Source organism: Tyto alba, unplaced genomic scaffold (assembly GCF_018691265.1).
Source record: "Tyto alba isolate M040663 unplaced genomic scaffold, T.alba_DEE_v4.0 Super-Scaffold_48, whole genome shotgun sequence".
Classification (NCBI taxonomy): domain Eukaryota; kingdom Metazoa; phylum Chordata; class Aves; order Strigiformes; family Tytonidae; genus Tyto; species Tyto alba.
Genome location: NW_024881324.1, coordinates 2,511,527 through 2,536,596, shown reverse-complemented (window position 1 = coordinate 2,536,596; position 25,070 = coordinate 2,511,527). Strand labels below are relative to the sequence as shown.

The 25,070-nt window shown below is 44.8% G+C and overlaps 3 protein-coding genes across 6 annotated transcripts; all 3 read right to left on the bottom strand.

Annotated features, from left to right (window-relative positions):
- Positions 1-90: 90 nt before the first annotated feature.
- LOC104356139 (probable 2-ketogluconate reductase) lies at positions 91-5,045 on the bottom strand. Its single transcript, XM_042806810.1, has 6 exons — positions 4,999-5,045; positions 3,714-4,098; positions 2,611-2,782; positions 1,519-1,697; positions 904-1,000; positions 91-523 (listed from the first exon to the last, which is right to left on the bottom strand). The coding sequence occupies exons 2-6, from the start codon at positions 4,093-4,095 to the stop codon at positions 370-372; spliced, it is 984 nt and encodes a 327-aa protein (XP_042662744.1). The 5' UTR covers positions 4,096-4,098; positions 4,999-5,045; the 3' UTR covers positions 91-369.
- A 3,859-nt stretch (positions 5,046-8,904) lies between these two features.
- Positions 8,905-17,100, bottom strand: LOC104368628 (probable 2-ketogluconate reductase). Its single transcript, XM_032998863.2, has 6 exons — positions 16,267-17,100; positions 15,156-15,540; positions 13,233-13,401; positions 11,361-11,539; positions 11,063-11,159; positions 8,905-10,132 (listed from the first exon to the last, which is right to left on the bottom strand). The coding sequence occupies exons 1-6, from the start codon at positions 16,273-16,275 to the stop codon at positions 9,976-9,978; spliced, it is 996 nt and encodes a 331-aa protein (XP_032854754.1). The 5' UTR covers positions 16,276-17,100; the 3' UTR covers positions 8,905-9,975.
- Positions 17,101-17,141: 41 nt separating this feature from the next.
- Positions 17,142-24,651, bottom strand: LOC104368629 (probable 2-ketogluconate reductase). 4 transcript variants are annotated; one of them, XM_032998861.2, is made up of 7 exons: positions 24,450-24,651; positions 23,707-23,954; positions 21,130-21,514; positions 19,710-19,881; positions 18,740-18,918; positions 17,896-17,992; positions 17,142-17,495 (listed from the first exon to the last, which is right to left on the bottom strand). In XM_032998861.2, the coding sequence occupies exons 2-7, from the start codon at positions 23,905-23,907 to the stop codon at positions 17,339-17,341; spliced, it is 1,191 nt and encodes a 396-aa protein (XP_032854752.1). In that variant the 5' UTR covers positions 23,908-23,954; positions 24,450-24,651; the 3' UTR covers positions 17,142-17,338. The 4 variants fall into 4 exon arrangements, with proteins under 4 accessions (XP_032854752.1, XP_042662668.1, XP_042662667.1 ...); XM_042806733.1 differs by having other exon boundaries at positions 17,148-17,495; positions 23,707-23,819; XM_042806734.1 differs by lacking the exon at positions 23,707-23,954 and having other exon boundaries at positions 17,146-17,495; positions 18,740-18,915.
- Between the last annotated feature and the right edge of the window lie 419 nt (positions 24,652-25,070).

The following is a 25,070-nucleotide window of genomic DNA, read 5'->3' as shown; positions in this document are numbered from 1 at the left end:
GGCGATCCCCCCCCCGAGGGGCGGGCGGCGGTTCGCCGCGTCGTGAGGCGGTGGCGCGGGGTCGCGGGTCGCGCGTCCCTCAGCTCGGCGGCGGCCGGCGGGCGGGCCTGAAGAGGATGGGAGCGAAATAAACTGCACCGGCGCAAACCCCCCGCTCCGAGTTTTTCATTGAGGTTCGTCACAAAATACTCCAGTTTTCCACACAGAATCGCCTGTGATTATTTAAATAAATTAAAGCCATGCATGATACGTTTTATCTGTATAACACATGGGATCATTACATGGAGAGTGATCAGGTTACTGTTGCCTCACACCAGCATAAATGTCATTAACATTAGCATTAAGATTAACATTGGACGGCAGGCCACTTCACGGTAACACTTCATTAGGGACAGGAAGACCAGTAAGACCCGCTTGTATGCTCTCCATCATGTTTTCCATCATAAGGCGGCGTGTCTTTCTGGTGGCACTTCCAATGTGAGGAGTTATTATAACGTTCTTCATCTTTAACAAGGGGTGATCCCTAGGAAAGAAAAAGAAATACTGAGCGAGTCACTCACCGATCATTCATCCGTTATTTCATCATCTGAAGGGAGCCAGGGAAATATTTCAAATAATAATCAAAAATAAAAACTAATTGCATGACCCAAGCATACTCAGAGGAGTTCAAAGGGCTGCCTAGCTTGCGGGTTTTTTTATGCAACAAATCCTCCAAATGAGTCGGTGTGAATTTCGTTTGGCTAGGACAGAAGGAGTGGGGACATCAATTCAGTGGGACCGGTGCACATACGTCATGTGCTCCTACTAATACAATTATGTAACTTTTCACATGCTCGCAAACTTGTACTTAGTTTGAACCACACACATACACTCATTCATATTTAACTTAACCACATGTCCTACCTTGGCAAAGGTTCAGGATATGTCACATCTAGAGCAGCTGCCTTTATAACTTTGTTTTGAAGGGCTTCCACCAAAGCATCCTGATCCACAACCAGACCTGGGTTACAGTAAGCAGGACACTTTTATTTTCGTATTCCGTACTGTTCTCTCACCACCCTTTTGGGCACGGTGGTTGGGCAAACGGCACGTCTAGAGACATTCACAAAGTAGAAGCAGCAGCAGAGTGTGGTGGAGTGGGAAGAGGAAGCTTGGGTACGTGCATCAGAGTTGGACAGTCAGGAATTTTACAAGGCAGTACGTAGCACCATAAAACAAAGTACAGTGCCAGACTTCAGACTGGGCTGTGCCACCCTGATGTATGTTAGCAACAACACTGCACTAGATAAATAAAAAACTTAAGTAGGAGATTATACAAATATACACGGGCTTCTAACACTCCAAGCTCACTAACATTTTAGAGACCTACTTGCTCATAATTACAGAAATGCTTGAATGTTTTGCTGAGTTATGACCATGGACACCTAAACAATTGGAGTGACAGACTCTGTGTTAGGGTTGGGTTTTCTCAGGATGTTTTATGCACAGTAATGCAGTTTTATTTGTTCTGCACCTTACCTCTGCTGATGTTAATGAGAGTAGCGGTGGGTTTCATCAGCTCCATCTCCCTCTTCCCAATCAGTTTGTGTGTCTGTGGAGTCAGGTTCACAGAGAGCAACACAAAATCTGACCACTGGAGCAAATCATCTATCTTCTTACAGTAAATAGCTCCAACAGCACTTTCTTCTTCCTTGTTTCTGAGGGGAAAAACCCGAAAATAAGCTCCAGTAGTAAGCAGCAAGATAAAGGTCAAATCACCATTAGCAAAAAGTTTTCTTAATTGTTTTCTTTGCTCTGTACTGCAAAGCAGTTAGACAGTTACCTGACAGAAACTCAGCAAAGAAAAATGTTAAGCTGTTTCCAACAATACCAAGTGCACCACACACAAATGTGCAGTACTATACTTGTGGGTATGGAAAGTAAGAGAGGAGTATCACTACCTAAATGCACCGAATAAATAATAAAATAAACACATTTGTGTCACAGCTTCTGGCTGTAACAGGGATTCTTTCCCAGCCCAAAAGCAAGACTGATGTTGGACACGAATTCCCTCCCCTGTGAAAAATAACTCGTCCGAAAATTACTGAGGAAACCCGCAAGACAGGGCAGGGGTTAAATCTTCAGAAATTTGTGTCAGCAGCAGCAGCCTCCTTGCTCTGTGCACGGTTCACTGGATTCACGCGCTGCAGGACCTGCCCGTGCATTCTATCGGTGCCAGGACAAGGTTGGGGCATGTCCTTCCCCGCTCCCCACAGATTCCCACCAAAGAAGAGGGCGGGATGGGCCTGATGGCAGTCCCGGTGTGTGTGAGGGGCACACACACCTCATCTGGAAGACAGCAAACGGGCTGGCAAGTCCAGGTCGTCACTGTCAGCTGGCTCTGAGATGACTCTGCCTGCGTCCCTGCCTCACCTAAGTCACCGGAGTTACGTCCTCCCAGACTATTTCTCCTTTCCTCAGCCTACTGTAACATTTAATAACAAAGGTGCAGGGACGCACATCGTCCTATCCTAACACGGAGAGAACAGATCAGTTTGACAGTGAATGTTACAAATAATGTTTAAAAGAAGTGACAAATCAGACTTTCCACGGAGCTGCAACCAGCTTTACCTCTGATTCCTGTTGTGGTACAAAATCTTCATTTCAAAGGCTTTGGCTCTCTCGGCCACTTTATAGCCAATGGTGCCCATCCCCACGATCCCCAGGGTCGCCCCAGAAACCTCGGCCCCCAGCCAGTCAGCGGGGAAATACTCCGTGTCGGGGGAGACTGCAATCTGATGACCTTGGAGGAGGGAAAAGAAGGAATACATCACATAAAAGATGTCCTGGCATCTGGTTACTTTTTTTCCCCCCACTTACTTTTTATCGTAAGACAAGGCAGAAGCACAGGAGCAGTAACGTGTTACGGTGTTTCCGGACAAGAAGTGAGTAACGCCGCACTGTCAGCGTGACATCTGACACTGATCTCTGGCTTAGGATAGAAACCTACCCAGCCCCTCTTTGGCAGACAAGGAAGGTAAGGGCAAAGCTCCCTTCGATGCACCTCACACACCTGCTCACCATCTCTCTTTGCCCACAGTATGCCTTACTGAGCCGTGTGAACGTGCCGCGGCACCACAGCTTCTTACTCACTGAGCGGCTCCTCGGCAGGGCTGGCGAAACCGGCAGTGCCGTGGATGTCACCCGCGTTGTCAATACTGAACAGTCGAGACTTGCAGTAAGGCCAAAATATGTTTCTCAGCTACCTCGTAGATACACCAAAGTGGGCAGGGAAAAGAAACAGGGAGCACAGTGGACAGATTTCTGGGCAGCTTGTTTGTAATGACTCAGATACACGTCAGCTTGGCAAAGACAGGTTTCAAGCCTCCTTGAAAATATCTCCTTTTAATCCCCTTTTATTAAAACCTGAAAAGCAAGACTGCAGTGAACAAGCACAACAGATAAGTGGCTGTGGGCTGAGGGAGAAGGGGCTCGAATTTAGGGCTGTCTGAAGAAGGAACACCTCTACCTTGCTGATACTTCTGTTTGGAAACGGTATGCCCTGTGTGCAAGTTATTGTCAGCATGATGGATTTGTCTTAATTTCTTCCTCATCCCTGTACTTTCCTGTATTTCAACTTTTACGCTTAGCCTTGCATCAGCACACGCTTTCTAACTGCATGTTTTGAAGAGTCACCTTTTCTATAAAAAAACTAAAACCATTTCATTTATTACCTTCTATAATTCTCCTGGAAGACGCCAGCATCAAAGCCATCCCCAAGTCTGCAGTGTCAGTGGAAACAACAAACGGAGTGTTGGACACTTTCACACCACACCTAGAGAGGAGGTTCAGGTCCAAGTGATCTATTCCCACTCCAGAGCTTGCAACTATCTTCAAGTTAGGCAAGCTCTGGAGCAGCTCTTCGTTAATAACTGGTTTGTGATACCACATATAAATAGCTGTGATCTTTTTGCCGAGAAATTTCTTGTTTTCGAGATATTCTTTCATGGTGATGAGGTGGAAACGTTTCTTCAGAAATTCAACATGATCTTCATATACTCCATGCCACCCTCCTATACAGTCAATTAACACATAAGGCAGTTCCTGACTTTCCATGCCCTGCAAAAGCAACCAGAAAGCAAAAGGACATGTCCTTAAGTGGCCCATTACACCTTTTTTAAAAACAGGAATTGACTGGCTCCATTACACAGTTTTCCCACTTGATGACAGAGCTGGCTAAAGATATTCTCTCCCACATGCAGAACTTTTCTTGTGTTCCGTGTTATTCAGAAAGATGTTCAGTTTTTATATAATCACGTTAATAAGACAAGAAAACATTGTTTCTGGCATGCCAGCTATGCTAACATTTAAGCAAAAGACTTACTAGATGTTACTCCTGTTCAATATGTAAAGGCCAAAGTCTTGATAATTTAAGAATGAGGCCATGTGAGTAGAAGGATATCTTTTAACCCCCAAGTTCTGCATTTGATTGACACCTACGTGACCATATTAAGTAATTAGCATTATCGAGGTTATGTCAGGAAAAATCTCATTTAATATAACAGAGCCATCATTTGTCAACCAGGAACTTTGGAGTTACCAATTCCAAACATATCCCAAACATAAGAGTTTACCCTTCTTTTTTTTTTTTTTTTTTTTTTTTTTTTTTTTTTCTCCTCCTCGGTCTCCTTCAGCGTCCTGACAAGTCTCTCTGCCGACCCTGGAAAGAACCCAGGCTGTGATCTCAGGGGAGGGACCTGAGACCCCGCACGCTGCCCCTCACCCACGTGGGGAACAGCTGTAAGGACAGAACTACAGAAAACACACGGGTGTGTTGGGCCCGACCCCAGCTCCGGGGCTGCTGAAACAAGGCACCAGGGCTCTCGCACCACCGGTTTGACGGGACGAGACACACACACGCACCACCCACTCCCCCCTCACCAAATCCCCAGGCTCCGGAGCGTGGGGGAATGGGGACCAGGGTGTCCCGCTGCCCCCCCCCCCCCCCGCAGCACTCACCCACGGCCGCCCCGCTCGCCGCCGCTGTGCCCCAGCTGTGCCCCAGCTGTGCCCCGGCTGTGCCCCGGCTGTGCCCCGGCTGTGCCCCGGCTGTGCCCCAGCTGTGCCCCGGCTGTGCCCCGGCTGTGCCCCGGCTGTGCCCCAGCTGTGCCCCAGCTGTGCCCCAGCTGTGCCGTGGGGCCGCGGGAGGGCGAGGGCGGAGCGGGGCAGGCCGCGGGGCTGCTTCCGCGGCTGGGGTGACGAGGGGGAGGGGAGGTGCCAGGGCGGAGGGAAAGAGCATCCCCCCCCGAACCCCAACTGGGGAGCCGAGGGAAGAGAGAGAGCAACGGGTGTTCACAAATAATCGCATGCTGCTGAAAATGCGGCGTGGTTCTGCGCGTTCTGTTAGCAGTTTCGGCGTTAGTGCCAAAGCACGCTGCTTTTTTTCCATACCGCCTCTGAATACCAGATAGACGCTGGCCTCTCTGTCGGTCATTACACCATTCCCGTGTGAGTTAACGTGGCACAGAGCTCTCTCTGACCACTAGACAGATCTGATTGCACACACTGTAAGAAACTATGAACTAGGGTATTGTTTATTGAAATTTATGTTAAGCTCAATGTAAAGGTTAGGCGGCAAAAGACAAAAAACCGCTTATGCAAACAGCTGCCAGACACCGCTTGTGTGAGACAAGATAACCGCAATTGCTTACACAAACCAGGTACCGCTTGTGCAAGCAGAAGGGGTACTGATTAAAGACAACCACGGATGTAAAAATGTATAAAAAGGAACTGTTTGAACTGATCAGTGCGGCAGATGGCGGAGCGCAGACTCCCCTGCCGTCCAGCGCTGTCTTTGCTCATATTCTACTTGCTATAATTAATAAAATTATAATTGGATTATGATCCATTGTGGTCTCAATTTATAACACACACCGAGGGCTTTTCCAACTGAAATGATTCTAAGAATACCCTCAAAACCCCTCTGGGAGAGCTAAGCGACTGCGGCAGGCTGGGGTGCCGTCGCTGCAGTTGTCACCCCAGCTACCAGCAGCCCTGTGCCTGTCCCCGCCGAGAAACGTGCGACAGTTCCCCTGACGGGGTTAGTGGGGCTGTAAATCCCCGGCGCTGGAGGCTGCCCGGCACAGCTCGCTAAGCCTGCGCTGGGCCGAGGGGCCCTGCCGTGCCGGTGGCCGGCAGACACACGGGTGAGGGGGCCTGGCACCGGGCATCTCTCCCCTTCCACCCTGCGAAATAACCGGCGATTGCTCGCTCACCGCTGCGTCTCGGCTGTCGTGCTCTCGCAAGAGAAGGGATTACGAAATCGCGTCTTCTTGGACTCCGCCAAACGCATTTGGATAAGCTGAACATTAAGGCAGCCGAGTTTAACACCAGATCCTCTATGAAACGACTAATGAAAAGGTAGAAGTATAACAAAATGTTGTAAAAATTACACAAACTCATAAATTGTTCTTGTTTTCCTGGTGATGATTTTTGAGTATCGCTCACTTACGTGGATTTCAAGTACCGACAGTTTAACTTTAAAGCAAAAATTCATTAACTAGCAAGATGGAGTTACAGCCATATTAACTCAATTCTTAGTTAAGTCTACCTGAATTTTTTTAAAAAAACAACCAAGCAACCCTAAAATGCTTACACATTCTCTGTTTCACATCAACCACTTCCAGGTTTGCTGATAAGACATAATGGGTGATCTTTTAACTTACTGCTCACATTACCTGAGATCAAAGGACCATTGTAAAGCTCCCCTCAAAGATAAAAGTCTTTCTCGCTGTGAATTGAGGAAGGAGTTCTACCACATTTTAGTAGTGATGGTGAAAAAAAAAAAAAATTTTGGAAGGACAACATGGTAGTTTTTCCCTTCGTATATCAAATCAACAATTCTGGATGAACAAAATGAAGGAGCAGTTAGTCAGGAGCCAAACAAATAATAGCCAGAGGAATGTTACTCTTTTTAAAGCAAAAAATCCATGACATACATATCAAATGTCAACCAAATGGGTCTATTATGTGGTTCATGTGGAGAGAATCAGATGGCTTCCAAGTCTGTGTAACCGAGATATCTAATTTTCAAGTTATGGTTCAGGGCTGATACATCTCTGTAGGGGAGCTGTTGGGATTACTGGGTCACAGAATGTCACAGAGTGTGAGCAGCAACCAAACAAGTTACCATAAGCTAAGTCTGGTTAATGTAAAACAAGATGAGATTGTTGCACCAGTGCACTGTCATGTTCTAAATAGATTTAATTTGTAGAGTACCTTAGAGACTTCCCTGTAGTGTGTTAAGCTGAATTACACGGTGTTGCAGTGTGCTATTACTTTTCTATTATAAAAAGGGATCTATTATACCAGCGTTGTGACATAGTTCTCTGAAATTAATAATGGCTGTGGGTGTGGGGAGAGAAGTACTGCGCAGGTTGTGAACTTCATTCCTATGTTTAAATATTGCTCTTGGTGTCCACGTAACACTGCAGGGCAAAGCTGGTGCCCGCAGTGTTAATAACTTGCTTGCATAATAATTGTTTTTTAGGGTTAGCCTAAAAGCATTAGCCTAAAAATACTTTTGTATAATGTAAGGTGCTACATTTCCCAGGTGGAATGCACAGACTAGCTTAAGCACGAAACTGGATAAGGACATACATTTCCCCTATCTACATGATGTGTTATAAAGCAATACTGTATGTGACCAGGATTCAGAGGACAAAAAAAGCAGAGACAGGAAATCTATGTTCATGAGCTTGTTGTTTCAGGCAAGGCCAGCCCAAGTGAAAATGTTTCAAACGAAGCTGAATCAACAGAGTGAACTGCAACGGATCATCTCTTTGCTCATGTGGCCACTGCATTTTAGTAATCATAAGATTGGAGGTATTGTGTTTTCCAAGTACAATCTAAGTAGAATAGCAGAAATGGGAAGCAGCATCTGGCAAGCACAGGAAGGTTTCCTTAAATGTATGTCAGTTCATTTGATACTACTCAATAAATATTTATAAATTAAGGGAAGGCGTGGGAAAAAGGGCCTTTTTTAGCACTGTAATTAGAAAAGAGAGGTGGTTGCTTCCTGAAGAGATTTTGGGAAGCTGCCCTTCAGGTGATGAGTTCCAGTCTGTGGAATTCCAAGTCGTTTGGTTTGGCATTGTATCTGAGTCAACCCATCACTCCAGTGACTGACAGGTCTGGCAGCGTGTCTTCCTGTCTAAAGCACCCCACTGGCAGGGAGCAATTCTGTAATTAATCAGCCCAGATTCTTGAAAGGTCTGCAAAAAGTAGATCTCCCAGTAAACGCCAAGCATGTTCTATTGGGTTATGTAGCAGTGAAATGAAGTACTGTATCTGATTTCACGTTTGCTGCTTCACATCGGGAGAAAAGTTTGCGTGTGCAAAACCTTGTGCAGTTTTTCCAGTTTTAGGATATTGATCTAATAAAAGGTATTTTCTTCTCTCTGCAATTCTAACGTCTTGTGGCTTTAATTTCATCTCTGTAATGTATTGCTTAGCCTTTTATTTTGAAAGAATACACTTAACCTATTTTTGTCAAGGTCATACAGGTGACAAGGAAAGGCATACTGGGCTCCTGTACCTCGGAGAACAGGGAGGTACCTGGGACAGTCTTGAAATTCTTGCCAGGCAACCTGCTGCTCCTGAAAAGCTTCAGTGTCTTGTTTCCCTGAGCCACGAGGGTTGATAACATCATCATATGTTAAACTGGTGGAAGGAAGTGTCTTTTGGCAAGCACCAGTGACAACCTTCTGCAAGAAAAACCAAGTGGTAATGGCTCTGTAAAGGTGCATAATGGCAAAATCCTAGTTGTACTTAATGGTAATTTTGTTATAAATTTCACTGATAGATTAGATAATCACACTGTCCATAGAGTCATACTACATAACAAAAGGCACACCGCTGCCACTGTGAGTTGTGTATTGGTTTATTTAGCTTTTGGACTTGTGTTAAGAGAACAGAGAGTATATAAAGACAACTGAGAGGATGGCAAACTGTTTCCTACAAAGATTTAGTGAGGTGGATGAGCATTCTTCTATTTAAAGAGATCTTCTTCCTGTGGAATTTGAATGACTAATTGTAATATAGGTGCTATTTGTAGTGGAGGAAAGCCATGGGATTTTGACTTTTTTTCTGTAATAATAATTATTGCAGTAACAAAACCAATTTGTCAAAGTATTTTCTTCTCTTTACAGTAGTGAAGCTCCCTGTTATATCGTGTTTCAAATATAATTATTCTTACAAATGTCCAGAAGCAGTGATACAAAAGAAAATGTATAGATTTGGGTTTCAATGCTGCATGTGTTTTCACAGGCTTTTTGTGTTCCCACTAATTTACAGAATGGTGATGGAGGCTTCCAAATATTTGCACAAAGTTGAGAATCTGGAGGTAGACTACACATAAATTTGGCATTACATAGTGCCATGTTCATCTTGCAGATTAATTTTCCTTAGTGCTAGTACTCTATCTTCTAAAATCCAGTCTGCTTTAAATAAGTGATTCTGAGTTTATTTATGAAAACTGACTTTTGCCCCAGCGTTTTGTGTCTCAGGAGCTAGCTTAAATGGAGACTTCCATATGGAAAGTCAGTAATATTTCTAGCCAGGTAGCTTACTTTGTTGTTTTTGACAGCGAATAGAGTGGGAATAAAGTGAATTATGTAATCTAAAACGACATCTCTTTCGGACTAGGGAGCCTAGTGAGAAGTGCATTGGCAATCAGAAGTTGTTTTTTTCCCAGAGCCACTTAAAGCTTGCATGTATCTATCTACGGTTGGAAGTGAAAAGTAATGTATTTGTCCAATTTGCAAGGAAATTAAAATGTAAAAGCTGTTTTTTAGTGACGTGTGAGACCAGGTTAGAGCTTCCCGTGTCCACTTGGAATAAGTTTCTCCTTATGGGGAAAACATAAGAATAAATACCTTTAGAGCTGATGGGGGGAAAGAGAAGAATAAAAAGAGAGCTGTGATACCCTTTTGCACATCAGCTAGGCAGCACTTCACTGGGTATGGGGAGACCATGAAGAGCCGCTAGTATGTTTTCAACTGCTTCCTCTGTTATCATGGAGGTGGCCTTGTCTGTTTTGATGCCAAGGTGTGGTGTTATAATGACATTCTTTAATTTTAACAATGGATGATCTCTGGAAGAAAGGAAAAAAGAATTAAATGACCTACTGTTGTTAATCTAAATAAAGAGGAGTTCTGCTTTGGCTTTTGCACTGTATTTAAATATATATAAAGTTAATTTAATGTAACTTTACAAGCCCTGCTTACATCCACAGAACCTGATCAGCCCTGTTCAAGTAATTCTGGCCATTTAAAGGACATGTTAAGAGTTTATACTGGGCTCTTTTGTTCAGAAACAGGCCCTTTTGACATTAGGCAGCAATTTGAACTATGTCCCAAGAGAGGATTCAGCCCTCCTGACACATTAACCCTATGCAACGGCCTGAGCCGCAGGATGCAGCGCAGACAGAACAAGAGCAAACTCCCCCCCACCCCACCCCCAAACCCAACCCAAAATGCAGCCAGCATAGTCCAGCCGGTGAGGCACCGTTCTGGCAGCCTTTTTACAGAGAGTAAGCAGCCTCTGTGCCCAGGAGACGTGCGGGACTTGGGCCTGGCACTGGGAAGCAGGCCCCTGGCACTGGGAAGCAGGCCCCTGGCACTGGGAAGCAGGCCCCTGGCACTGGGAAGCAGGCCTGCGGGGCAGGAAGCCTCGGGGCAATGCAGCAGGCCTGAGGGGGGCCTGGCTCAGCACCCACCGCCCATTCCCGCCAGGCGGAACCTTCAGATAAAGCCATTTGTATGTGAAGCAGCCGCAGCTTCACATGGTGATTCCGTGGAGTGGGTTTCGTGCTCCCCTGGGCACACCAGCCCCCCTCCTGCTGTTTTCTGGCGCCCAGGCCTGTTACCGGACCTCGGCATCCCATTCGTATTCATGGCACTTTTACAGAACCCTTCACCCCCGGGGCGGGGGGGCTGGAGCTGCCTCTGCCAGACCCCCTCCTGCCACAGCGATGCCCCCGGGCTCACGCCTGGTTTCTGAGAAAGAAGCAGAGATGGCAAACCTGGGCAGTGGCTCCGGGTAGGTGACATCCAAAGCTGCGGCCCTGATAACACCGCTCTGCAGAGCTGTCACCAGCGCCTCTTGGTCAACTACGGCACCTGGTTTGGAATAAGAATGTCCCTGAGTGCCACTTGCAGGCGATGATCTGAGAGTGAAAAGAGAATTAGAAAGGCACAGAGAGTCATTTTGGCCCTGCCCGATCTGCGTGTGCGCCGGCCGTGTGCGGTGGATGCAGCGCGGTGCAGCCTGTAACACAACAGCAGCTGGCTGGTATTCCCCCATCAGACTCGGGACGGTACCTCTGCTGATGTTAATGAGAGTAGCCGTGGGCTTCATCAGCTCCATCTCTCTTTTCCCAATCAGCTTGTGCGTCTGAGGTGTCAGGCTCACCACCACCATCACAAAATCTGCCCGCTGGAGCAAGCTGTCCAGCTTTTCGCAGTAAGCGGCGCCGACAGCTTGCTCCTCTTGCTCTTTCCTGGTGGGCAAAAAAAGGATCGCACTGTATTTCCAGGCATCGGTCACGAAAATATTTTCCTCAGTGATGTCACTGGTATATGGTGAATTTAGTCTCAGCTGGCTGTTTAGGCCCTTCTGGAGGGCTCCAAGCCCTAGAGCAGGGGGTGGACTGCAGGTCTGCCTCTCGGCCGCTGTAATACCGGGTCCAGGGGCCTCTTTTAAAGCCTGCAACTCGGCTAAGGCCAAGCAGTGCAACAGATGGCAACAGGGTCCAGTCTCCAGGATGCCCTGTGGGGAAGGTGCACCTCACAGGACGCGGCAGTCACTCAGAGCAGAGCCGTGCCCTTCACCAGAACCCATCCCTGCGAGCTGCGAGCATGCCCGCGGTCCTGGCCCCGTGGCATCCTCCAGCCAGCCTGCCATTTCCCCACCAGTGGAATCAGCAAGGCAGCTCTTCCCCAGGCTCCTGGCTGCCCCAGGGCTTTCACAAAACAACGCGTTCAACACAAAATGTTACCAAAGTAGAAAGAGATTTTTGGTTCAAACTTTTCACAGTAAAACAGAATACTTGCCATTTCTCCTGTTCTTTGTAAATTTACCTGCCGGAACTTTGGGAACTAAAGAAGCAATGATAGGAGATTGTGTGTACAATCACCTACTCCCAATTGCAAAAGAATGGCTTTAAATTATCTCTTCCCTAATCTAAAACTAAAGAAAGAAGTCACACTAAGAAAATAACTTCAGTGGAACTTTGGAGTATGTGTCTCCTAACTCATGCATTTCACTGTTTTCTTTCAGTGTCCAGGCCAACAACCAGGGATTAAATGAGTAAAGAACAGACTGGAACTACAGCCAGTTTTGCAGAACACAGAGTGCATCTCACTTCAGCACATCAACTTGAAGTGTAAATGTACTTTAAAATAAGCAGGTTTTTCATTTTTGTTGCACTGTGCATTACTTATTCATCACAGCACTCATAGAAATATTACATTAAAAAATGAAAAATATTAAACAGAGGGAGTTAGTGATGATCCGCGGGGGGGGGGGGGGGGGGGGAAGCAGCATTTGTGCCTTATTTTCACCTTTTTGTGGTTTATGAAGAAATTCTGAAAGATCTTAAGGAGGGTGTTCTCTAGTACTTTTTAAAATGTGAGTTTGCTCAGCTGTTTTTACAATTTCTGACGTAACAGGAATGCCAAGCAAGGCTAGGAATTTCTGGCCTTATTCCCCCTTGTGATTTGGTTAGGGCTCGCTAGAGCAGTAACCCTCCTCCTGCAGCCTGCATACGCAGAAAATCACTGAAAGCCACATGTAGCAGCCCTGCAGCTTCTCCCTTCAGTCAGGGTGGAGTAAAGTCATCTCAGGGTAGATCACGGTTTATAGCAGTAAACATTTGTTCTGCCTGTTGGCTGCACCTTTCCTGATTGCAACAGCCTCGAGTTGTACGTGGGGATCTTGCTCACCTTTACACTGAGGAGCCCCTGGGCTGAATCTCTAACAAGGATCAGATTCCCCCGTACACAGTTAGGAGGGGCTAGAAGTGACCTCCAGATAAATACTTGGCAAAATTATTTTTTTGTTTGGGTTTGGTTGTGTTTTAATCTTGGCCCTATTCCCTCCTTTCTCGCTATACTCCTGACATAATTCCTTGAAAAGGAAATACTATCTAAAAGGGAATTTCTGATGTAATTAGGGTCAAGACGTATCTTTACCTCTGTGTCTTGTTGTGGTACAAAATGTTCATTTCAAACGCTTTGGCTCTCAGAGCAATCTTATACCCAATGCTGCCCATGCCAATGATACCCAGAGTAGCTCCAGTAACTTCAACTCCCAAGAAATCAGCTTCACGGTACTCCATACCTGAAACTGCAGCATGATAGCCTGCAAGAAAAACACTCCGGTATGAGAAATTAATGGGGTCCAACACTGAGGAACAAGGCAAAAGAGTCTGGGCTTGTTGTGCTACCATAGCACACTTTTAACAGCTCCAAACACACGATTTTAAATAGCAATGTTTTTTGTAGTGTCCTAGGTGACTCCCTAATATATCACCTTTCTCTGCCACATTTATGTGACATTCCCATTTATTCTCACTATACTACAAAAAGCCTTTTGATGTAATCACCCCTAAAAATCCTGCTTTAGACTCTTAAAAATATTGCCCTGTTCTGCATCAGCAATCAAAATAATTATTGCCAGGAACACTGCAGAGTTTGGAAATGTCACGTGGAGAATAACACCAGATGTTGGTTTTGCTATTTAGAATAAAAACAGGTTTCCTGTTTACCTCTGCCACTCTCCTTGGAAAGAAAAGTGTGACTTCTTTAAAAATCACTACTCAGTAGTTTCCATAAATATCCATTAAACCTGCAATATTTTGGATAGTTCTGGACAGAAAATACACTAATATGCACAGAGACAGCACTTATTAGTCTGCTAGCAAGGCGACAGTCTTCTGATATTCCAGTCTTCTGATACTGCCACCTCTTCTAAAACATAAGAAAAATATTGTGAAAGTATCAAAAATATGCCTCAGGATATCTCAGTCGCGCCAGGGCAGAGCTATCAGAAATGCCACCAGGGATAATTTACGTAAATGGGAAGAAGAAATTAATCTCCCTTTTAATCTGTCTCCTCTGTGTGAAGTAGAAACAGATTTAGTGGGAGGCAAGTCTCCTCTGAGTTTCTACGAATCCAGTGGTACAGCTGGCAAATCAGTGGGAGGCAAATTTAATAGGCTCAATCTGAAGGATCTCTTCCTGAAGCAGGAGGCATTCCAACCAAGCCAAGGGTAGGTCTGTTTGGGGAAATGGCAAGAAAAAACTGTGGAAGAAACTAGAAAGGATGCTACTAGCAGAAATTGGAGGAGGCTGCCTTTTTGCTCTCTTAATGCCCCTTAAAATCCCCAATTCTGCACCAATCCATTTCAGTCCCTGAGCATATGGCCATGCCTCTGTCAGCCCCAGCTTCCAGCATATACCCTTATTTTGCTCCATTGTTGCCCCCCACACTCTTAATTTCTTCTGCCAGCCTGCGATTGCAGCGATCGTCTGATCTTTGGCATCCCCCACTTCTGGCCAACAGCCCTGTAATGCTATCACACCACGAAGCACACGTCGTACGTCAGCCAAATGTCAGAATCACTGAAAATGCGCTGCTGAAGGAGGTAATGAAATTCCAAGTTTTCATACGTAGGAAGCACACTTTAATGTGTTGTGCATCTGAAACTGTTAAACTAAGCCTACAGCTATATTTATTCCAAAAACTAAATTCCATCCTCTAAGAGTATTTGGTCCATAAAGCAAAAAGTTGTATTTGAATCAAATGTGATTAGATTCTGCTCAAGTATTTTCAGGCCAGGCTGGTGACCTGTGAAAACTAAACTCGTATGATTTTATTTATACCTGGTTGAAATAAATGCTGTGTATGTTTGTGTATAACATAATAATGTAGATATATTTATGATACATGAAACATAGGAAAATACCAATTGTTCTATTTGCCAACCCAGCATATTTAATTTCTCACATTTTATGTGAAACCATGTGCACTACAGATAATTCTAGGAAAAGCCAAGTTAATGGCAGGTAAATCTTTTATGATTTTTAGAAGCCACAAAAGAACTGAGATGTTACCTTCCACTAGTCTTCTAGCAGATGCCAGCAGCAAAGCCATCCCCGTATCTGCCGTGCTGCTGGAAACAGCACGTGGAGCATTAGCCATCTTCACACCAAAGCTAGCTACAAGTTTCAGATCCAGGTGATCCATCCCTACTCCTGAATTCGCAATCACTTTCAAGTTTGGCAGGCTCTGGAGGAGCTCCCGGTCGATGGATGGTTTGTGCCACCACAGATAGATCGCTTGGACCTTTTCACTCATATGCTTTCTGTTTTCAAGAAATTCCTTCATGGTGATGAGGCTGAAATGTTTCTTCAGGAGTGCTACGTGGCCATGCAGTATCCCATGTATGCCACCAATTTCATTTACCAAAAGCCCGGGTAGCTCTCCTCCTCCCATCATCTGCACAAAGAAGAAAGGCACAAAGTGTCAGAAGAAAGACTGCTTCCAGACAGTTAAAGGAATAACGACTTTCATGTCCTGTTCATGACACCTATGACAAGAGATTTTATAAACCACAATTTTAGATAGGGAGGCAAACAAGCCAAGACAAGAAAGCAGCTCTTTTAAGCGTACTACCAACTCTGCACACACAAGCAGAGGCATTCACATAATCAAGTCTGAACAAGTTTTGTCCCTCATGGTCTGCAGGGTTTCATATCCCTGCCACCAGGCTCATACCACACAATTACTTCTCCTTAATTACTTAGTTTCAGACCATCAGTAGTCTGGTGCAATGAATCTCCTTCCCTACCCTGAAAACACAAATTAGAAAAATGTTGGACCAAATGTAATCTGTGAATATAAATTGCACAGCTTCATCATGAACTTTGAGTTATCGGGTTAATTTTTAAACACTCCATTGCAGAGATTTTTGCAGCCTCCTGTCCTGAAGAGACACCAGTGACTTCTTAACTGCAGTGCTGTCTCCTGAGGCTATCGTAAGTTAACAAAATAATAGATGCTTAGGCAAGTGTTTTCCAAGAAGGGTTTATGCACTCAAATTGAAACGTGTTTGTTTTTTTTTTTTTCAGGAATTACTGACCATCTGTTTGTAGCTCCCAGAAGGTCTGTGAAATTAATTTACGGCTTTTTTTTTTTTTAATTTAATTTAATTAGCTTATTTACAGCTACCATTGATTTTCCATAGGAACTCCGGGAAGAGCTGCGAGGAGAGCTGTTGAAGGGCTGAAGATCTTGGAATCCCCTATTGATGTTGTCTTGTTACTGCAATTCTTGCTGTTAGTAACATTTCACTATTTGCAGCTGAATGTCTAACTCTTGGCCTGCCTACACCTTCTGTGCTAAAACTTCATTTTAACATCCCTTCAAGAAGCCTGATCATATTGCAAAACACTGGAAAGGCTTCCTGATGTTATGGAGGTGGCAAATATTTTACTGAATTTTTTGACTTTCTTGCTTGCTCATAGAAAAGAACATGTAAGAAAATACTTGGCCCTGGGCTGCAAGTTAGGACTGATCACTAATTTTGCTTTAGCCTGTGCCCTCACTCACGTGATTTCAGTGGTAGATCTAATATTGTTTCATGGCCAGTCAAGATAAAAGCATCATTTTTGTCTGCATGGAGGAATGAAATCTCTTGGAATTTGCTTTGATTTTCAAAGGATCCCCTCAGGAAAATCAAAGATACTTTTTCAATGATTGGATTTGCTTTGATTTAACATGTAGGTGAAACAGAGCTCTTCTTACATTAGAAAACCTTAGGCCTACGATCATTTCAAAGGAGTCCATTTTCTTCAGTGTTTTGATATACAAATAAAATATTGCAATATTAGCTGAAAAGTGTTTCAGGATGCAGCCAAATTTCTGCAGGGAATTAATGCTCAATTCACCTTTAACATATTTGAGTGTGTTACACAAACTGCTTGGTATACTTGCTTATCATTATGTAGCGTCAAGTACTGGGAACAGAACACAGGTATTCATTGAAATAATGGACCGAAGAGATCCAAGTGCATAGCTGCTCAGTTTAAAAGCTTCAAACAAATCTCTTTTACTAGTTCCACTTTATTTTTCAGAATTGTAAATAACAGTACGGATCAAGTCTAGTGAGATGACACTTTGCAGTATCAGGACAAGTGCAGTGCAGGACCAGGTTGCTTTTTTAGTTTAAAAGTGGTACTGTAAGAAATAGTGCCTTCCCACACATATGAGATTTAGTGGTATCTTCGGGCACACATCATTTGGGAAACACTTCACTTGGAATGGGCTGGCCATTGAGAACAGCCAGTATATTTGCTACCGCTTCTTCTGCCATCCTGTGTATAGCATGGACTGTTGCTGTTCCAATGTGAGGGGTTATGATGATGTTATTTAGTTTTAATAAAGGATGATCTCTGTAAGAAACAGAAAGAACAGAATGTGTTACACAGGGAATTTACTCTGCAGCTATCCCATGCCAGTTGCCAAGAACTGAACCTCAGGAAACAGCAGTGGCATGGCGAGATAAAAGGGCCACAAGCACAGAACCAGCTGAAAGCTGGGGGAAGCTTGCTCACCCATTTTGTCTTCCTCTCTACCCGGCTCATTGCCTTGCCTTTCAGTTAGGCTGGCAAAGAACTGACAGATGGGGGAAAGGCGAATAGGTTGTCATCTATTTATGATTGTGTGAGACAGGCTGAGGTTTTGCCCTTAAGCAGCGAGAGAGACCGCCCACGACGATCAAGATTATGAGCACGTTTTTGCACACAGTTTAAAACATTTCAGATTAACAGAATGGAAACCAGGTTTCTTTACCTTGGCAGAGGCTCAGGGTATGTCACATCCAAAGCAGCAGCCCTGATAACCTTATTCTGGAGAGCTTCTACCAACGCGTCTTGATCAATAACTCCACCTGCACCGAGATGAAATCTTGCTATCGTGCTGAGTTAATGAACACATTTTTACCCAGGAGTGGGGAAAGGTCTCCAGGGTCTAGTGAGAAAAATTACAGGATCTTCATCTTGTTAGAAAGTAGAATGTCTTTCTAACAACCATTTACCAAACAAACCACAGATTTATTTTTAAATTAATCTTTAATTAGAGGAGGGTTATGGTCCACTACATAAGGCTTTTCCTGGGATGTGACCAGTTTCACTCTCTTCCTCATTTTGACACCGACTTCCTGTATTATTATAGACAATTCATTTAATCTCTTCAAGTTTTTCACTCTTCTACCTCAGCTTTATTTACTGAAACTATGATCTCTCTCATATGCTTGTCCAGTGCTAACAGATCTGTAACCCCACGTGGGGGTTCTTTTCTACATAGCTGTTCCAAATGAAACTTATGTTTTTCCTTGTACCTCACTCACCATCGGTGATGATAAACCTTTCAGTTATTTCCACCAAAAAAAAAAAGCTGCCTTTAGGATAAGGATAAAGAGAACAGAACATCTGCAGAGCATCCCTAAATTCCATAGGACCTCTGAACACAAAGCACCTGATCTTTGATGTCATTCATTTGTAGACTGCTAGCTACTTCACGACTCAAACAAAACAGGGATATCACAGACTGAGGTTGGAGGGGGGAACGTCAACATAATCAGACAAAACAAAGCCTTAACTGTGGAGCCACAAACAGTGCTTCCAGATCGTCCTACCTCGGCTGATGTTTATAAGAGTAGCTGTGGGTTTCATCAGCCCCAGCTCCTTTTTCGCAATCAGTTTGTGAGTCTCAGGAGTCAGGTTCACAACCAACATAACAAAGTCTGATTGCTGCAGCAAGTCTTCCATCTTCTCACAGTAGTGGGCACCAACTGCCTCTTCCTCCTCCTTTCTTCTGAAGGAAAAATGCACACACCTCAGAACTGACATGGCTATTTCTAACTAACCAATCAACCCTAGGAGAGATCTGAAACAGCATAGAGATCCAGAGGTTTGAGGCCAAGGTAAAGGAAAATACACTGATTGGTACAAATGGTGGAAGGGAGGCGAGAAGGATGTGGGCTAGAGCAAGCAAGAGGCTAGAGGAGTGGTGGGAGCCTGAAGGAGTGATGTATGTGTGAAAACAAAGCACATAGGCGATGTTAGGTGTAGAAGGTTGGGGATGCAGTCAGACCCCACTCTTCTCTCCCGCGTCTGTGCCGAGCCCTGTAGAGTCTCTCCTTCCCTGATACGTGAGTTCAGACTTGGGGTGGAAAAGAAATGAAGGGGAAGTGAAGTCTGAAAGAAAGGGAAATAGAAAACTAAGAGAAATTAAGACCCTTGTCATTGATGCTGGTGTGATGAGTGATCTGGAGAGGGGTGGCTGGCTGGCTGGGCCAGGGATGTTGCTGGAAGCCTGAAAAAGAGTCTGGCAGGACAGGGGGCACAATGAGGGCACAAGGCCTGTCTGGCTTGGACAACACCTTCAGAAAGGTTACCCAGCCCTTGTGCCAAACTGCTAGTAGCTAACGGGGGCAGGGCGAGCGCAGGAGGTGAGGGGGAGCTGCTTCTCGAGGGGAGCAGTAGGGAGCCAAAGCATGCTGGTGCTCCTCGTGCTGCTTACAGCTGCCACAAGTGCCTAGGAAGAAGCCGTGGTTTCCATCACTGCCCCCAGAATAATCACATGTGGAAACCGGTCGCTTTTACCTCCGGTTCCTGTTATGGTACAGGATCCTCATGTCGAAGGCTCTGGCTCTCTGAGCCACTTTGTACCCAATGCTGCCCATCCCGATGATCCCAAGCGTCGCCCTGGTTACTTCCACTCCCAGCCAGTCAACAGCAAAACACTTCGTGTCTGGAGAAACCGCAATCTGGCAGCCTGAATGTAAATGGGTGCGAAATGGGTACAAACCGAACATAAACGTAGGATTGGGGAAAGAAAAACTTTGTCACCGTCACAGCAGTGGGGCTCTGGAGCACCTCTTACAAAGCACCCTTGCTAATTTTGACCAGTTTACAGAAGAGCCTGGATGGTGCCATTCCCTGCAGCCAGGGCTGGAGCCAGTAACACAGAGGGGCTCGTGGGTGGGTGCTGTACTGGGATGAATGGCTCCTCAGGGAAATAACTCTTCCATGGCTGCAGCATTTTCTGGGAAGTTCAAAAGTAGCTTCTTTGACGCTTACCACCCCACAAGCATCGGCTTCACTTTCCTTTAGCTCGGGTAAATCTCACCATTTCTGTCCTGGATCACAACCCAAAGCGGCCCCACTGCTTGAGTGGGGGTGAAGGTTGCAAATTCCAGCTCAGCCAGGGATCTCTATGAGCTTTTATACAAAGAACTTGAGGCCCAGCAAGATGCTATAGTGAAAAGACATCACAGGGAAAGAGGTACACGTTCAGGGGTGAAGCAGAAGTGACAGAAAGACTATGAGTCACTGAAGACAGAGGCAACTTCTTGTGATAGTCTCTACTGACACCTTCCTTCCCTGGAAAGGCATTGCGTAGCAAGGGCATGTGGGGAAAGGACCTACCTTTAAAGGACACAAACTAATGTTGGTGGTACAGTTTGGAATAACTTTGTCAGAAGGATTACCAGCTATTTCAATAATAATGCTGATGCTCTTCTGGAAGTACAATCCATTGGTTTAGACAAACTCTTCACAGAAGCAGGGAAAAAAAATTAAGAGTAATACTTATTATTGCTCTAGAGATAGGGACATGGCCATTAACACTCTGTACTTTCCTGTAGTTCCTAACACTTGTTCTAAGGGGAAATGGAGAAGTGGTGACATTTGATTTGGATGCCTTTTGTATTCAGTTTTTACAGCTATAAGCCACTCACCCAGTGAACAGCCAGAGGAGAATTAAGCCCCAGGCATTAATCCAAACAGGATATCACAAGTGACTTGAAAGTGCATAATTTAAACAAAGGCCTTACTCTTGTCGCCATTGCCTTAAAAAGAAGCAGGACATAGGAAAAGCAGAGGCCTCTGAAAATGGAGTTCTCAGAAATTTTTTTCCCCACAAAAGCATCCCAAATATGGATTCAGACAGGTCATCTGTATCATCGTAAAAGTGAGATATGTTAAAGAAGTAGCTAAGATCCAGGAAAATTTCAAACATTACCTTCCACTAGTCTTCTGGCGGAGGCCAGCATCAAGGCCATTCCTATGTCTGCTGTTGGGTCTGCCACGGCATGTGGGGTGTTGGTCACTTTTACACCAAAGTTAGAAATCATTTTCAGGTCTAAGTGATCGACTCCAACCCCGGAGTTTCCAATTACCTTTAAATTAGGCAGGCTTTCTAGGAGCTCCTGGTCAATAGTTGGCCTGCACTCAAACACAAAAACAGATTGGATTTTTTTGCTCATTTCTTTTTTGTTTTCAAGAAATTCCTTCATGGTGATAAGGCGAAAGTGTTTCTTCAAAAGTGCTGCAATGTTTTCCAGCACACCATGAGTTCCTCCTATATCCAGAATCAAAACGCCCGGCAACTCTTCTTCTGCCATGACCTACAACAGGGGAATAGAAGAAATATTCCTTCATTTAGGAGAATACCCTTAAAGGAATGATGCTGTAGTGATCATTAAAATTCACACTGGTGAAACAGGAAACTGATGGAAGTCAATACTGCTTTTAGTGATGCAGAATAAATCCACAGTCACTTGGTACTTGTGTGGTACATTAGACAACCTCACAGTATTTTCATTAAGTGCTGATTTAGACTATAACACCGAGGAATATCCACCCCCTTAGATCAAATCCAGCCCTACAGGGTGTTCTTTTCAAATAGTTTCATTTTAGTCCTGAAACAATATTGATTTCATACAAATCTGGTAGCTTCTTCACCTTATTCACAAATTCATTTCTATAAGCAGTGGTATGAAACAGAGGCTGCTAGAAAGTTACTCAAAGTTTCGTGCCGATTGATTATGGTTGGTGAAGCCACACTGAGGCTCAGATGGGTCTGGCAAAAATCTGTCAGGAATGGTTTAGGTCTAACAAATCTCCACAATAAAGGGCCATCCTTGGACAGATGCTACGCTGCTTGCCTTCAGTGTTTTAAACATCCAAATCTGTACCTGAACTTACCTCCCGCAAAATTTAGCAACGCCCATGCCTATATGCTGAACCAGTGGGGGTGAGCTCTAGAGGTGATACTATTAAGTCCCACTGACAACACAGTTCCTCATACTAGAATTTTTCCGCTGCCCAGAGAGTTTTGAGCCCACTCCTCTCTGCAACACTCCTGCAAATGTATTGTACCCTGCAATAAGACACGGGATCCACAGATAGCCACATGCCTAACTAAGAGGCAGCCCTTATTGACAAAAATGGTAGCTGAATATTTGCTGCATGTCTTAACAAGTTGTGTCCAATTTCCTACAATTCTGTTTGCCGCGCTCCACTCGCTTTAGGTCTCTATCCCACACTGTGTCCTAGACTCAGGTCCAGGAAACCCGACGTTGTGCTAACTGCATCAGAACAATTTTCCACAGCAGCATGCTGATTTTTTCTGGGCAGAGAGTGCTGGGCAGAGATTTCCTGCTGCCTCCTTCCTTTCACAGAAGCCTTCAGCGAGTAATCAGAATTCAAACCTGTGACACAAGAGCATCAATGCAGATCGGAAGCTTGTGTCAAACCGTACTTACCCTTGCCTTGAGCAAACTCAGGCTTATCCCCACTGCATCTATTAAATGCTTCCAATCTCAACATCTGTAATACTGCTTTATCCTGGCCTTGACCCCCATTTCTGCCTCAGTTCCAGTCTGCTGCTGTACATGGGCTAGAGGGAGCCTCCGTGTTAGGACGGGTCTGCAGTTCACCACAAACAGTGTCTGTGGTAACACTAACTGCTTCTGAACAGCAGCTAAGAAAGCAATGAGATGAATAGTGCAACCATATTGCAAAGAAATACCATTTTCTTAAATGCACCTAATCTCTTTCTTGCCAGCTGAAGCATTTTGAACCCTGCCAGCCCCATATGGTTGTGAAAATTGTGCAAATTTCCCCAGCTGTGATCTGTATATTTCTTAAGAGTATCACACAGCATGACCTTAGAAGGTTAAACTAGATTCGTCCTCCAGAATGAATGACACATAGAATAAAATACAAGATTTGGTGTCATATTGTGACGGTGTTGACCAGCTTTTTAATGATCACAGCCTGATGCTCCCTGCATCAGCTTACTTAGACTGGATGGCAGCTAGACTTTATGCTGTTAAGGGATGGAAAACTGGGTGCCAGATATGATCCCCTGACTGGCAGATGCCAGTGAGGCAGCACTGCATTACACCATTTGCATTCATCACCACTTTCTCCTCCATTACAATACACCACTCATGAAGGTCAGAGTCTGACCCACGTTCATTTAAGAAGCACATCCTAAAATTCACAGGGTGATCCACGAGGAAGCCACAGCGCAGAGCAGCGAGAGGTGGTTTAGCTTTAAACAAACCAGATGGTGCACTGGAAACAGGCTAGCTGCATGTAATTAATCTTTCCATCAGCGTGGATAAGCTGAGTCCACCGCTATTTCAGCCATGTTTGAAGCGCACGTGAACCATTAACAGACTGGGGCTTTGGTTCAAGAACTGGGGTTCTGCTAGTACCAGGTGTAATCTTAACCAATTATATTGACAGCAGTAAACTAAAAACACTTAAAGGAACTTTGCAGAGGGAAGGGCGATCTCCCGATACCAACCTTGGTCTGAGGAGCATTTATTGTTTGTCCTCCAGCACTACCTGGGCATGTCTTGTACCCCTGTCTGTAATCCACACTCCTCCTGGGACAGCGATGTCCATGAGAAGCAATAGCTGGATGAATAAATTTATAAGCCAAATCTGACTGGCCAGACATCAAGGGAATCAGTTTTAACAGACTGAATGCTTTGCTTCTGAACATAATTACTCAATTATCAGATGTCTTGTCCGGTGTGCTAAGTGTAACACCTGTTAAGGATATGACAATTTTGGTTTTGGTTTTGGTTTAGTATGATCTGCAGTATTGCTAACTCTCTTTTTTTTTTTTTTTTTTTTAAAGCTGTCTCTCCTCACATTTTCTATTTACATAAGATTAATTGCTTCCGTGCATGTATACATCTACAATCATATGTAACACATTGATATAATGTAGCTGTAATAAGTTCCAGTCCCTGCAAAGAAAACTTTTAAAATATGACTCAGGTTGAGAGAAGTGGGCAAATAAACAAAGACTACATTTGCATATTAACTTCAGTGCTAACTTTAGTTCTTTCTTTAGCCGAGCTTGACTCACGACTTACTTGCAGATTTGTTGACTGGCACTGCTGTATCACTTTGGACTTTGCCAAGCCACAGCAAAACCAACCTACCTAGTTTTTCCTAGCTCTGTTTTAAAACTTAATAGCAGGCGTCATCCCGCAACAATTCCTCCCGCTGACTTCTCGATAGAAGAAAATGTGTTACCTGGGTAACGACCGCAGAAATAACCAGGGCTGGCTTCCTCCTGCCGCTGTTTCACAGCTCACTCCTCCCGCGAGCTGGAGGAGCTGACAGCCCCCAGCTCTGGCCCCCGCGGTGACGGGGATGGGACGGCGATGGGATGGTGGTGGGACGGTGATGGGATGGTGGTGGGACGGACAGCGGGGCCAGGAGGTTTCCTGGCACTTCCGTGGGTCCGAGTGCCTCCCGGCAAGCTCCCCACAGCCTGGGGAGCCAGGGTGCTTTTGGCCGGAGTGCGACTAGATTACCTTCCTCCCCACTCACCTCCCTCCCATGTGTTAACCGGAAAGCGGTAATTAATTCACTCTCTAAGACTCAATTTTGGAGTTTTAGAAAGCAGGCATTCTTTATTACAGCGTCGGACACACAGGGGAGAGCTCCTCCTAATGTGTGTGTGTGAGAATGAAATCAACGGGCATTTATACTACCGTCATCATACATATTCACTGCATTTTTATCATATTCATAACTTTCCTGGGAACTCATTTAGCATATGTTAATGTCTCTTGTGCATGGCTCTTGGGGGCTTCAGGTGGTCGTCGGGGGTTTTTAGATGAAGGCTCATAGTCTTCTCCACTGTGTCTG